The sequence below is a fragment of the Falco naumanni genome, chromosome 1 (assembly GCF_017639655.2).
Source record: "Falco naumanni isolate bFalNau1 chromosome 1, bFalNau1.pat, whole genome shotgun sequence".
NCBI classification, from domain to species: Eukaryota; Metazoa; Chordata; class Aves; order Falconiformes; family Falconidae; genus Falco; species Falco naumanni.
The window spans coordinates 35,087,726-35,101,103 of record NC_054054.1 but is presented as its reverse complement, the minus strand read 5'-3'; the positions used below and the strand labels follow the sequence as shown (position 1 = coordinate 35,101,103).

At 35.1% G+C, this 13,378-nt stretch overlaps 1 protein-coding gene across 2 annotated transcripts in view; it reads right to left on the bottom strand.

The window, feature by feature from the left end:
- GPM6A (glycoprotein M6A) overlaps positions 1 to 13,378 on the bottom strand; it is a 138,069-nt gene that overhangs the window by 33,777 nt on the left and 90,914 nt on the right. For both annotated transcript variants that reach the window (XM_040588784.1, XM_040588776.1), the window contains exon 2: positions 11,908 to 12,100. In XM_040588784.1, coding sequence (XP_040444718.1) covers positions 11,908 to 11,948 — 41 coding nt within the window. In that variant the 5' untranslated portion in view covers positions 11,949 to 12,100. The remainder of the gene's footprint in view (positions 1 to 11,907; positions 12,101 to 13,378) is intronic.

Below are 13,378 nucleotides of genomic sequence, written 5' to 3'. Positions count from 1 at the left end.
CTAATTAATTTCACATAAACTTTGATTTCCAATGAATTATAATAATTAATAAAATATAGCCCTTGTAAAATAGAGATTGCCTTTCTTTAAAATAAAATTTGATTCTTTGTGGATGAACTCAGGGATATTAATTGTCATCTGTGTTTCAGCAAAGCCTCAAAAGTTGCAGACAGAGAGCAACCAAGGAGGTAGAGGGGCATGGCAGAAAGGGTGATGAACTTGAGCCAACGGGCAAGATAGGTAATGACAAAGAAAAAGAAGAAGCAGGGTTTACATTTGTGTAGGCTGGAATGGGAGGGAAGAGGTAGGTAAGGTGCAAAGGAAGGAGAGTTAAAATTGTAAAGATAAATTTTATACTTCTGACAGGTTTGGAAAGACACAAATTATGTGAAGACTACAGCTACATTAAATGAGAAGAACAAAAAGATCTTGAATAGCTATTTGCTAAATGCAGAGGTCCTATTAATATTATATAATGATATAATTAAAGTAATGAAACATTTCTATTAAAAGGCAGTTAATGAAGATTGCAAAGATAAACCTGATTTTAACAAATTCACATTGATCATGTAATCATTACATATTAACCTAGGTTGCTGGGTAGAATAAGACGAATGAATATCTAAACATGAACTAATTGTGAAAAAAATCTTTAATTTAGAAAAAGCCTTTTTTTTATATATATAGAATAATCTAAAACATGCTTTGCATACTGTTTTAATCTTTTGGATGCTCCATGGGTTCCAGATTTGCTTTTCCTCACAACACTATGTTCAGAAATGTGAAAAATTCAAACATCACTGTTTTCACTTTGTGATTTAAATCAAGTTCTTTTTCTGCTGCTGGGTCATTAATTATGCTATATGAAGTGGACTTCCTGATTCATTAATCTGAATCTAGATTCTATCCAACAAGACTAATATTAAAATAGATCTGGAGAAAACACTTTCTTCTTCTGACAGAAGTCCTTGATGGAAGAAATCAATGCTAGCATCTCAATGAACAGGTTGTAACTGAGTACCGAGTAGACTATCCCAGCAGAGGCAAGCCAAAAGTGAGTGAAAACATTCTCGGTGAATCAGTTCAATGTTGCACATTTCCTACTGTGTTTTTTCATGTTTTGGCAAAATCAATGGTTAAAAAATAAAATAAATCAGCAAGCAATAAGATTAATTATCAAATTATCATCTCTATGTGTAGCAGGTTTTTGCAAAAAGTGTGTTGCAACAAAATAGTTATTTTTTTGTTGTGAGACTCCTTCCATCAACTGAGTTCATAATTGATACATCCTGTTTTGAAAGCTGCCACACCATATTAAACAGATTTCCTACCACTACAGATAATCCAAGAAGAACTATTAACATTGACCCTTTATATTTTACTGTGTCGTAAAAGGAATGCAAATTATAGGAAACCTGAAGCATTTACACTATTCAGTCTAATCTTAGTACACTTTCTACCCTCAATGTTGAAGGCTGGTACTCAGTTAATGGACACTAATATATATATATATATATATATAATCATAATTACTTAATATTGCTTTGGAACAATGTACATACTAGCTAGGGATATATTTTTTTTAAATTCGGTTAGTATAGAAATGCATTGCTGACATTTATTTGCAATTAACAGCAACAAAAAACCCCACATTATTTTGCCCTGTGAAACATGATTCCCATGCTGTCCAGAAAACCTTTTTGTTAAAATAATGTATGTGTACACTTCAAGTGATAAAAAGCTTAACATTACAGAGGTTTTGGTTGGCCTAATATTACTGTGGAACTAGTTTTCCAGTATTTATAATTCTGCCTCACATTTCTCTTCCTGAATTTATAACAAAACTTTTCCAATATAGATGATGACATTCAGATACTACAGGTGCTGAATTGCACATAATTGCCATCAAACTGTACATATACTCTCTGAATGCAAGTAGATTCAGGCAATTATACCTATTTCTAAGCTAAAAGAAACATAATAAGGAAAATAAAATACCAAAGCTATCAAAGTACTAATTAAAAATTCCCTTTTTTTTATAGCTGGCATAGAGAATTTAGAAAGATGAGAAATGCATGTAAAAATTACCATTCGGGTAGGTCAGTTTTGCTGGTTTTGAGGGTCTGGGGTTGTTTTCAGTTTATTTATTGTTTTCAATCACAAGGAACTTTAAATAGTTGATGTTCACATCTAGAGTGCACAATGATCTCTGTTACTCTGGCAAACAGTAATGTTAACCTTCATGCTGATCCTCTTGCCCCCTGAGGGACTGATCCTAAGAGTCGTTAAGAGACTGAGATAGCAGCCTGCCCCTCAAGCTATCTCAAGCTTGTAGAAAGAGTTTTGCAAATGTGTTTTTTGGAGACAGAAAAGATATAAGGGGATGATTGCAAGCAAGAAGGTTTGTTTAGAGTATGCAGAAGCCATGCCCCATGGAAGATTTTAAAAGAGGTGCCCAGGCTCTCCTGCAAACCAGCTGGGAACAATTTCTTAGTATAAGTTCATGACATTACCCACTTAAACATTTTGAGCAATGAAGATATTTGGTACCATGAAACACAGAGGAATTGTTAGCAAAGAGAAAAGACAAGCAAAGGCAGACTTCAGAAAGAAGACACAGCCAGGAGGGAGAAAGAAAGATTTATTAATAATCATGTACTACCTGCAAAGGAAGACCAAAAAACTCCAGGTAACAAAATAAATGAGGTCAAAAAACCTGAAATATCCTCACTGTAGAGAAGGGGAAAATGAAACTAGTATGAAAATGTCAGCATAGGTCCATGAGGGATTTTTCCGAGATTAGATTAATACAGAGTCTAAACTTCTAAATTTCAGGTGGAAAGAAAACAAAATCAGAGTACAGAATACTCAAAGTTTGCTAGGAAATGATGAATGGAGAAAGGATTGACAGTTAACAAAAGACAGGAGCAACAAAGGCCTAAAAGTGTTTTTTACTGAAGTAAAAATAGAACATAATAAAAAGAAAATAGGAACTTCTGATTCAATATTTCTGGGAGAAACTTTTTATGTAACCAAACAAATCTTTTGCTCTAAACTAAAACCACTGTTAGGATTATATAAAGAGATCATCATGATTATCAAACTATAAAATGCAAGTTACACTCACATTCTGCAAGGGTCAGATTTTGTTGTTTTACTCTGAACAGAAGCTAATCTGACATAAGATCCCACTCATTTTAACAGATTAATTTGTGGCATACAACTCTTTTACAGGTATGCAGAATATAATCCTAATCATCATCCTTTAAAAGTTTGATGGTTGCTTCCTTCCTAGGAACAGGACAGTTGAGCCGAGATTTCACGGAGCACCTCTAAAAGCAGTAGAGAACTCACAAGCTGATGGAAGAGTGGCAATAGCAGCACAAACCACATCTCTGCCCTATGAATTTCATAACTTTTTTTAGAATAGGAAAGGATCCATCATAAGAATTTAAATAATCTTGTTACGTTTGAGTCCAAACCACAAAATTCTGACTATGACATATGGACGATGCTGCTTCTCAAAATTGTTTCTGATAATCTAAGCTTGTTCTGTCTGCTCACCTCTAGCAAACCTACTTTCTTAAAAAATGTTTCTAAGATGCTAAATGTGGAAGAAATCTGGAGCCCTCTTTCCCTGAAGAAGACCAAAAAAAGACTGGAATTAGTGCACAGTAACATGCAGACTTCTGGCAGAATCACATGATGGTGTTGTGCACTAAACATACTGAATTCCCAGGCAACTTTCCATAGCAATAAAGCATGAAAAGATGTGGCAAAAACATATAACAGGATTTGTGAGTATTTTGTTATTACAAATGTAAACTTGGAGTCTCGTACGCTACATACTGATAGTGTAAGACTGACAATGTAATACTAAAACTCCAGATAAGCATTGGTAATAGTTGTTTTTATCCTTTTCACATCTCCTGTGGAAAGGCCAGTTATTTTAGTTTTGCATGGCACATGAAGCAAGATTTAGCAATAAGTGTATTACATAGGAATATATGCTTTCCATTTTATATGTTCATAAATTAAAATAAGACTAGAAGGAAATAAAGGCATTTAAAAGAGGAAAAAAGTATTTCCTATGAAGATGAACCACTGGCTGAAAAGGTCTATTGCAAATGCTTTGTCACAGGCACACAGTGATAGTAGCCAATCCAAAATTCCAAACAACCAAGAGAGATAGCTGCTTAACACAGTATTAAATAATACAGATGTTTGCCTAAAAGTAGTGGACTCTATTTTCACAGACGAAGACCAAAAAATTCTTTATGTAATATCGTTCTGCTTTTATTCACACCCGCTGCTATGAATTTCCTTATTCAATTATTTCATAAAATGAGGACCACATTTTTGCAGGTACCTCCCAAATCCTAAATTTTACTTACATAGATTCTTACTGGTTTTTGCTTTTAACAGGATACAGAACACTAAGCTACATAGTGCAGCTGAGTAGGTAGTAAATGTAACTTTTCAGCACTGTATAATCTTGCAAAAGTCATATTCTCAACTGCTGGCATGTTTTGTCAGACCTGATGCATCTACTGAATGATACCAGATCTAAAATGTTTTGCCCTTAATCTTTATTATGCTATATTTGTCCAGTGTTGCTTTTTATGTGTGACTGAACCATTCCAGTGAAATAGAAACTGTTCTCCTTAAGTAAACTGTGTTGTTTTTTTTAATGAAAAATGCATCCTTCGATGACATTGTGCTTTCTCCTGTAGTTCCTGTCAAAGACAGATGGGCCAAAGTTAGGCCTTCTTTGCAAAGATAACTTCATTCTTCTACACATAATCAGAATCCAGGCACAAGAACTCAGTGAGAACTCTCATTAGCCTACTTAGAATTCTTTTTACCACTGAGTTCAGTGAACAAACCTTTAACTTTACAGCAGTAGGGATTATGGGTACATCCCCATTAGTGTTTTGGCTCAGGAATTGTTTGGTTTTGTTTGTTGTTTTTTTTTAAGCAAATCCTGCAGCTGTCCCTACTTATTGAGGTATGGTTTGCATTGTGTTTGTCAGAGTGCACAACCTGGACTCCTTTCCAATTCAGCTAAATGGTAAGTATGCTCCAGGAGTGCTCCTGCAGTGCTACAGCCACTAATGGATGTTCACTGTATCAGGCAAGACTGAGTCCAGACTAAGTCCCTGAAATAAATACTGTATGAACAGAATGTTATTAGCACCAAGTATTTGGGTCTACGAAACAGTTTCTATCTTGCTAACTAACAATGCTTTCTAATGTATATGTAGCCATATGACTCCTTTGCTTAATTCTGGACTACATCTTCAGAACTTACATCACAAAAAAACTAAGAGGGAAGGTTCTCTGTAGATTTCAAAAGAGGGTTAGAATAAGGCAGTTATCAGCCCATCATTGTCCATTTTTTGTAGTGCAAGATTATGCGCCTGTGCAACATACAGTAGGCACACAGTACTATATATAAAGCTAGCATTTCTTAAATACTTAGGTAAAATGAGATTAATAGAAAACAATATTCTGTCACAGAAGCAACTATAATTCACATGTATCAATGTAGTAATATTCAGGTATTTTAAAGATAGTTTCCAAGCATTGCATTTGCAAAATAATTTGTAATTAAATATTTTTGCTGATATTTATAACATTTTTCAGATACATCACTTTTTCACAGGTATTTTAGAGGTATCAAATTGATCTAATGCAACAATAAAACCTATTACCTAAAAGCAAACATACTTCTAACAGGCATACTTATAAAATAATTAATTTTTATATAAAACTATCATTTTATAAGAACCTTTTAATGCTAATTTTACACATATGAATCTAAAAACTTTAGATCATACTCCCCAGGCAATAAATTTGTTATATAAAGGAAAAGTAAACTATTGTTTAAATAACTACTTGGATATTATTACATAATCAGGCATGTGAAAACAATCCTTAACAAAAAGCAGTATACACCTCCAAAAAGGCAGTACACATCTCAAACAAATGATTCTACAAGCCTGGCTTCAACCACAGGCAGTCTGGTTTGGTACATGCAACCTGTGTACATCTCCACTTCTTTCCTGTTTCTTCCTGTTTTGCTGGCTTAGACAGCGGAATTGGTACGCAGATGAATCTTCTCCTGATAGAACCAGTAGGATTATTCTCCAGGGCTCTTTGGGATGGTTGTTGTGACATATGACATAGCCCTGCATAGGTTAGCCAATCGCTTGTCCTGATAGAGCCTTACATGTTTTGCTTCCTATGATACAAATTATGTTTTAAACACTATTTAAGTTTAAACTTAAAGAATGCCAGGCTTTTGTAACAGAGCAAACATGCAGAGGGAAGACTGGATTAGTACCAGTGTGTACTAAGCTGACAACTAAAACAGAACCATCACATGGTCTAATTCAAATATTTATAAATATAGCATTTCATATCACCTAGCTTTTACTACAGGTCTCATTGTATTACCTTTCACAGTGTTCCATAATATTAGTGTAATAATATTAATGATAACAATAATATTTTTAGTGGTACCAATATTTAACTTGTGACAGCTGAAAAACTAACAAAACCAAAGAACAGCACATCAGAATAACATCTATTTATGTACCTCTCAAAGGACTGGTTTCAAACACTAAGAGTGGCATATAAAAGCTTCCATGCATTCTCTTTTGTTCTTCCTCAAAAGGAAGCTGTTACACACATATACGTATATTACTACATGATATCCCTTTAATAAACAGCATCTATACACTGACTAACAGGAAGGTTATCAGCAAGCATCAGACTTGGACACAACAGCATTTGAAACACAGGCGTTCACATTTTGAAAAGAAGGAAACTTTTAGCTGTAAGAAGGTGGCTCCAGTAGAGTGTGACAATTCCAACAGAGAAGATAGTGACAACAGACTTACAGATTGTAACTTAGTTTACTATTTGGTTTCACACCTTTAAAAGGAAGTGAATTTACAATGACTTGAATTAGCTCTGACTGTAGTAGGATAATGTTGTTAATGTTTCTGTCAGAAAGATTTCTTCATTTTCCACTCTAAGACCGTGATTCCCTTGTTTTGTGGCCTATATATCACAAACATGTGACAGATGGCACTAACTGGCCTTGCATACTAAAGAGAAAGAACCACGAAAAGAAGCTGTTGGGAAATACACAAAACACCTTGTGCTGCTGATTTCCTAAAGAACATCTTCTGGAATTTGTTCCAAACACCAGAAAAATACAAAAATCCAGCTCATACACTACATGTTTGACAATCATACACCTATTTCTGCTGACTATGAAATCTTGCCAAAATCAATGATTAAGTAAGCAAACCTAGTCCTACACAGTACTTTGCAGATACAGTGTTCACTGCAGTTTACTAAGTTATTTGAAGAATGGCTGAATACCATATCTGCCTCAAGCAGATTACTCGGTTTCAGTGAAGCCTACAGAGCTGTTAAACTGATAAAGCAGGCAACATAAACCTTTCACCTCTTACAGATAAAATATCATAAAGACAGTTTTCAGGATAATTTAAACCACCTTACTTATTGTCTTAGGATCCCTTTGAATCACAAGGAACATTCTACATCCACTGAAGGAATCGACATCCCAAACAGCAGCTTATAACTTCTGTACATTAAATCCTAAAAAAAGGCATTCCTTCACTTGGGGAGGGGGTAGGGGAAAAAAAAAGCAGCTACTGTTACAGCAGTGAAAATGTCAATAGTAAAGAAGTCTGGGACTATGGAGAATGAAGTTTCACAAAAGTGATTCAGAAAACAATATAATTAGTGGTTACTCCTGATGGAAAGATCACTCATTGATAATTTCAAATGTTTTTTTATAAACATCTAATTTATTAAAGGTTTATGGATTTAGAAATAACTGTGTAAAGACAGGAGTCTACCTCATTCAGCTTTGTGATTTTTGAAGATGTGTTCTCTCCATAAGGAATACCTATCTGTACAGTATGTGTTCTCATAATTTGAATATATTGGATTTATTTTAGTTTTAAAGAGTTTAGTTTTACCTACATCACCCTGAAGAAATTCAAGTCAGGCTGTAATCCAGTACTTTGAGAAAATTTAAAAAAAAAAAAAAAAATTGTTATTTTTTAGAAACTATTGCTTTTACCAGCCTATTACAGGCCAAATTTGGTTTTGTGTTTTCCCCCTCAAAAAAAGCAAGCAAAACAGCATTCTGTACTGTAAACCTGTGCTATAAAAGTACCATCTCTGCCGCACCTAGCATCTCTCCAGGATGTCTCCAATACCTCAGAATTATTGACCATGATCATTCCATATTTTAACTAGGAAAGAAAACTTTGAGAAAACTGATTTAACTGCTTGGCGTTTAAGGAATTTTGAAACCAGATGCAAACCTTGCTCTTTATTTTTACAATTATAAATATTTACTAATTATTACTATTTCCAAAGCAGTTATGAACTGCAGCTGTTATATATTATTTGAACTTAGATAAAGGGAGCTGGCATCATGGACCATGTCCACTTTGCAGAGCAGGCACTCAGACTGCCTCTTCTATTCCGTGGGGCTGCTGCTCTTGGCTTTTAGCCCTCCAAGGGGACTTCAAGGCATATTGCAGATTCTTAATTAATTCATCTCTCCCCAAACACTGAGGCACCACGTGGGATGAAGGCTCTCCATGGGACAGCCAGGTCCCATCCCAGCTCCCCAGACAGGGAACAGGGCAGCCAGAGGCAACCAGGGCAGTCTGAGCCTCACGGCCAGGTGAGGCCAGGGTGAGGATCTGAGTCCCCCAGGCTGGCTGAAATGGGGTCCTGGTCCATAGAGACCATGGGCAGGCTGAGAGGAGGCAAGGCAGGAACATTTAGGGCCATTGATTCCCTCAGGTACATTGATATGGACATTTCTGAATGGCTTTGTTGGATTTAGGGACTTTGGCTTTTATTTTAGGTACATAAAGAGTGTTTCAGCTCTTGTTTATGCCCTACTTTCTCCACAGGCATCTTCTGCTTCTTTTAAATTGCAATGAGTAGCTGTAATGACAAAGATAAAAGATATAGAGTGGCTTGTGAGTTGTGTTATTTGAATTCAGAACACACACAGTTGTGGGTACAGTTAAAAAACCCTTATCTCTTTACCACCCACATAAGCAGCTCTCAGATAGGGATTGATTTCTGTTTTGAATGATGTTTGAAATCTACTGTGCTAATAAAAATATAGACAGAAACCATAAGCATGATTAAACAGAATCTAACACACTTCACTCCACTGCAGCACCTGCTTAGCACATTTATCACAGTTCAGACTCTAGGTTAGCCCGAGACACTTAGCGCTAGAAGCATTAAGAGCTAAAATGTCTTAAATAACCTTAAAAAGGTATAATTTAGTAGGGCACACTGCTAGACTTTTTTTAATTCTTATTATTTCTAATCAGAACAATAAACTAGGTTTTATTTCAATATATATAGTTTTAAGAATGTAGGCACTGCACTGTTTGTTTCTACTTACGTATTTTTTTCTTTCTGCTTTTTGGCCTTTCAAAGCAATAGAATTGCTATAGGGCTTTTGTACTGCCAACTGTTAATCAATAGTTCTGACATAATATCATGCATTACTTCTCCTGACAAATTATTTTAAAAAGTAGAGTAATATCTATTTAAGCAGGTAGAAAACTAATGTGTGCAAATTTCTTTGAGAATCACACAGTTTATCCAGTTAAAAACAATGAGTCCTCCACTTTTAGTCAAAATATTTGCCTCTCCACCTTTTAAGACATAAATTTAGAGACATCTTTCACAACTGAATAAACCAAAATTCCAATACCAGCAGGTCTAGCAAGGGAAGAATAGGGTTTAGTATACCTTTAAGTAAACTAAAAACCAAACAAATAAAAAGCTACTAGCTAAGCCAAAAAATTAAATGCCAAGAAAAAAAATAATAATCACCTTTACAGTTCCTTAATAATTTCCACTGAATTATATGTATTTTATCTACATCTTCTGACTGATATTTTCACTTAAGTATTTGACAGAGGGAAGCTGGAAAACTTGCTATGATGAGAAAGCATCGATTTGTGGCTGTTCTGCACTAATGGCTTCCTAGGGACTAATAAAATAAGTTACAACCTAATAAAATGACTGATCTTTCATTCAGGATAGCAATGAGCCTTAGCTGCCAAGTCAAGTCAGACCCATTATTCTAAATGACAAGCCAAAAAGGCAAAGCAGAAGTCACATACTTCCCATCAACCCAATATATTGTTATACAAGAAAATCTAAATTCCTCAGTCCTAAGAAGAAATTTTAATATGACATAGCTGTGGCATACCTACTGGTACATTCTCCCTTCAGGCTACTAATTCCACAAAAAATACAGCTAACATCCAACAGAGAAGCTTTTGAACAAATGATGATAATATACCACTACGCAAGTTAAGAGATTTAAGGTTCTGTGTCTTGGTATTGTGAAAACAGTGGTACCAAGTCAGATCAAATATATATCTTGTCCATTTTCCTATCGCAAACAATAAATATAAAAAAAGTAACAGCAGGCAATTCAACATGATAAACTCCCCAATGCTATTCTAGCCTCTGGGACTTCCTGAGCTAGATAAGTTTGCATGCCATCAGAAACCAACTGGCTTTGTTTTCCAAAATTATCCAGTCTTCCCTTGAACCCATATAAACTTTTGACATCCACAATATGCAACTAGCTTCACAGGTCTGCTACACAGCAACTGAAGAACCATCACTTGTTCCTTCTGAACCTGGAGCCCACTAGTTTCCTCTGATATCTCAAACTTCCTGTACTGGAAATGAAAGATAATCTAACCTTGCAGCCCTTATTCATAACACTGAACTTACAGACCTCTAGCCCAACAGCTATTAAGCACTCTCTTTCTAGATTGAAGAGTCCTACTATACTCAATTTTTAACCATTCAGCCTCTGTTCTGTAACTCTAATAATCTCTTTTTGCCTTCTTTAGGCATCAATATTGTACACAGCATTAACGACATGGGTGAAAAATGGATTTATACAATGGCATAAGTATGTTCTCTGTTTCACCATGATTTTCCCAGTAATTCCTGGTACTTGGTTTGCTTTTTTGATCACTGCTAAGCACTGAGCTGCCATTATCATGGATCTATCAATGATAAGAGGTCAATCTTTTGGTGGATGATCAAATCACTTATCAAAAAAGCATTAATAAAAGAAAAGGTTTAAAAATTTGAGGAGAGGATTCTTCAGCTTTAGTTACAATCGTTAGCAGCCAGATAACAATTTGGATTACAAATATCTAAGAAAATCACATTTTAAAGACATCATTTTAAACAGATTAGAAAATATGTTATTTAATTTCAGGTTACAGTAAATTACTTTGTTAAATGTAATTAATTTACCAAAGGGAAGGAAATGCTCAACAAAACAAAGGCCTTCCAGAAATAGGTTTTCAGGAGCAGCAAAGTATGAAACCTTCAGAACAGATGAATTCTAGGAAAACCAGAGGCAACAGAGTTTTGACATTTCAAGTCTCAGGGTTCTGCAAAACTCTTCAGTTACTTCTTTATTGCATTTATTCCCAGAACTAATCTGATACTTGTTACACGCTTCTGCCATGTCTATTTAGAGCATTTTCAGCAAAGAATCACACAGGAAAAAAAGGATAAAGCCTTCCATGTATGAAAGAGATTTATCATTATTATATGAAGTAACCTTTAGTAATAAATTATAACTATGGGATATTAAATAGTATTACAAATTTCTTGTAAATAGTAGAAATATCACCTCTGTCAAAATTTCATCTGCTGAGCCTATCAAAGTCACTCTTCCTATGATTCCCATTACAACACATTTTCTTGAGTCAAATTTATGTCCCCTGTGGAATTTTTCAGCAGTTTGAAAAGGAAACAATTAAAAAACCCCTAACTTACATGGTAAAGACATCAATAACATCTCCTGCAGCTCTTGTCATCTCGAAGTAGGTTTGCAGAATGTTGACAGTTCCTGAAAGTGCTTCATGTCCACAACCACAGAACAACGCAACTCCAGCATACAGCAGGATGGTAGCAATCAAAGATGCGTAGGGGATACCACCCAGGCATTTGATGCAACACTCGAAGCACCCTACATGAAATAAAGTTGTGCTTTAATATATCAACAAAGTAAAATGTAAGCTTTTTCTTTTGAGAAATACTTTTGAAAATTGAAGACTGCAGTCCAAAGAGAGATTAGGTCAAGTATAACAACCCATAATGTCAGAAAATCTGGAAAAGGACACAGATTAATTCAACTTCTGAGTTTCCTCAGTTGCTACTTGACCTATTAAATGTAGACATGACATCTAATTAACATGAAACATTAAACAATTTCTTGTACAGCATCATTTTTTTACTCAGAGTAGGTTACAATATCAATCCTAGGTTATACCTATAGTCACAATTCCTGTTGCTCACCTATCAGATTAATGAGGAGGATCCTCAATAACAGGAAAACCACCAAAAAAGGATATCCAGTTCAATTTCTTCCATCACCACAGGTTTATTTCATTTTTTCATCTTTACAGTGCTGACAACAGAATTGCTTCTGCCCACAGCACCAATTCTTTGTGCACCATTTGAAAACCTCACAATAATAAATTAAGATATCCACTAAAAAAGCACAGAAATAGAAACAATTATAGAAGCTGAATTTTCTCTCAATGTATTTTACCCTGTCCAATGTTTCTTAAGTGAGGCCAATTGCTTTTGAGTTATACAAGGCCAATCTTTTGTCCAGCCTTCAGAGTGTCTAAACCAATGCCTTGTTCCCCAAAAAGCCCTTTCCCCAGCAAGGGTGCTCAAATTTCTGGGACTACCATGCATAGTTTGTCAAGCAGTTTCATGAATGGAGCATCTCTGACTCTCCCATATCTCACCACTCCCATAAGGACTTTTACATTCTGTAGAGACCTTTTTATTGCCTTCTGGAAGGGCAGAGAAGGCAGGAAGCACTGGCTGAGGGAAGGAAAAGATGCATCAACTCAGTAGCCAGAAGTTTTATTTTTCCTAAGCATTGCCAGTTTATGCCAAAAAGGATTTGGATAGAAAAAAAGTGTGGCCTATAAATTTTAAATGTTTATACAGACAATACCGAATTAAAAATTACTTATAAGATGTTCATCAGCTGTGAGTCAATATATTTTAACATGCTCCAAAAGCTTTAGGCTAAGCTAAATCACAGCAATACCAGAGATGTATTAAAAGAACAAACAAAAAAACCCAAACAACAACACAAAAACCCAAACAAAAAGGCACAAAAATACCATTCTCTAAAGAAAGTACATCTTTTTTTCTTGAAGTCCATGTAGCCTCTACACAATTTTGCATTTTCTCCTTTAAGTTCGTAAGTTCTCATTTTCTTTAA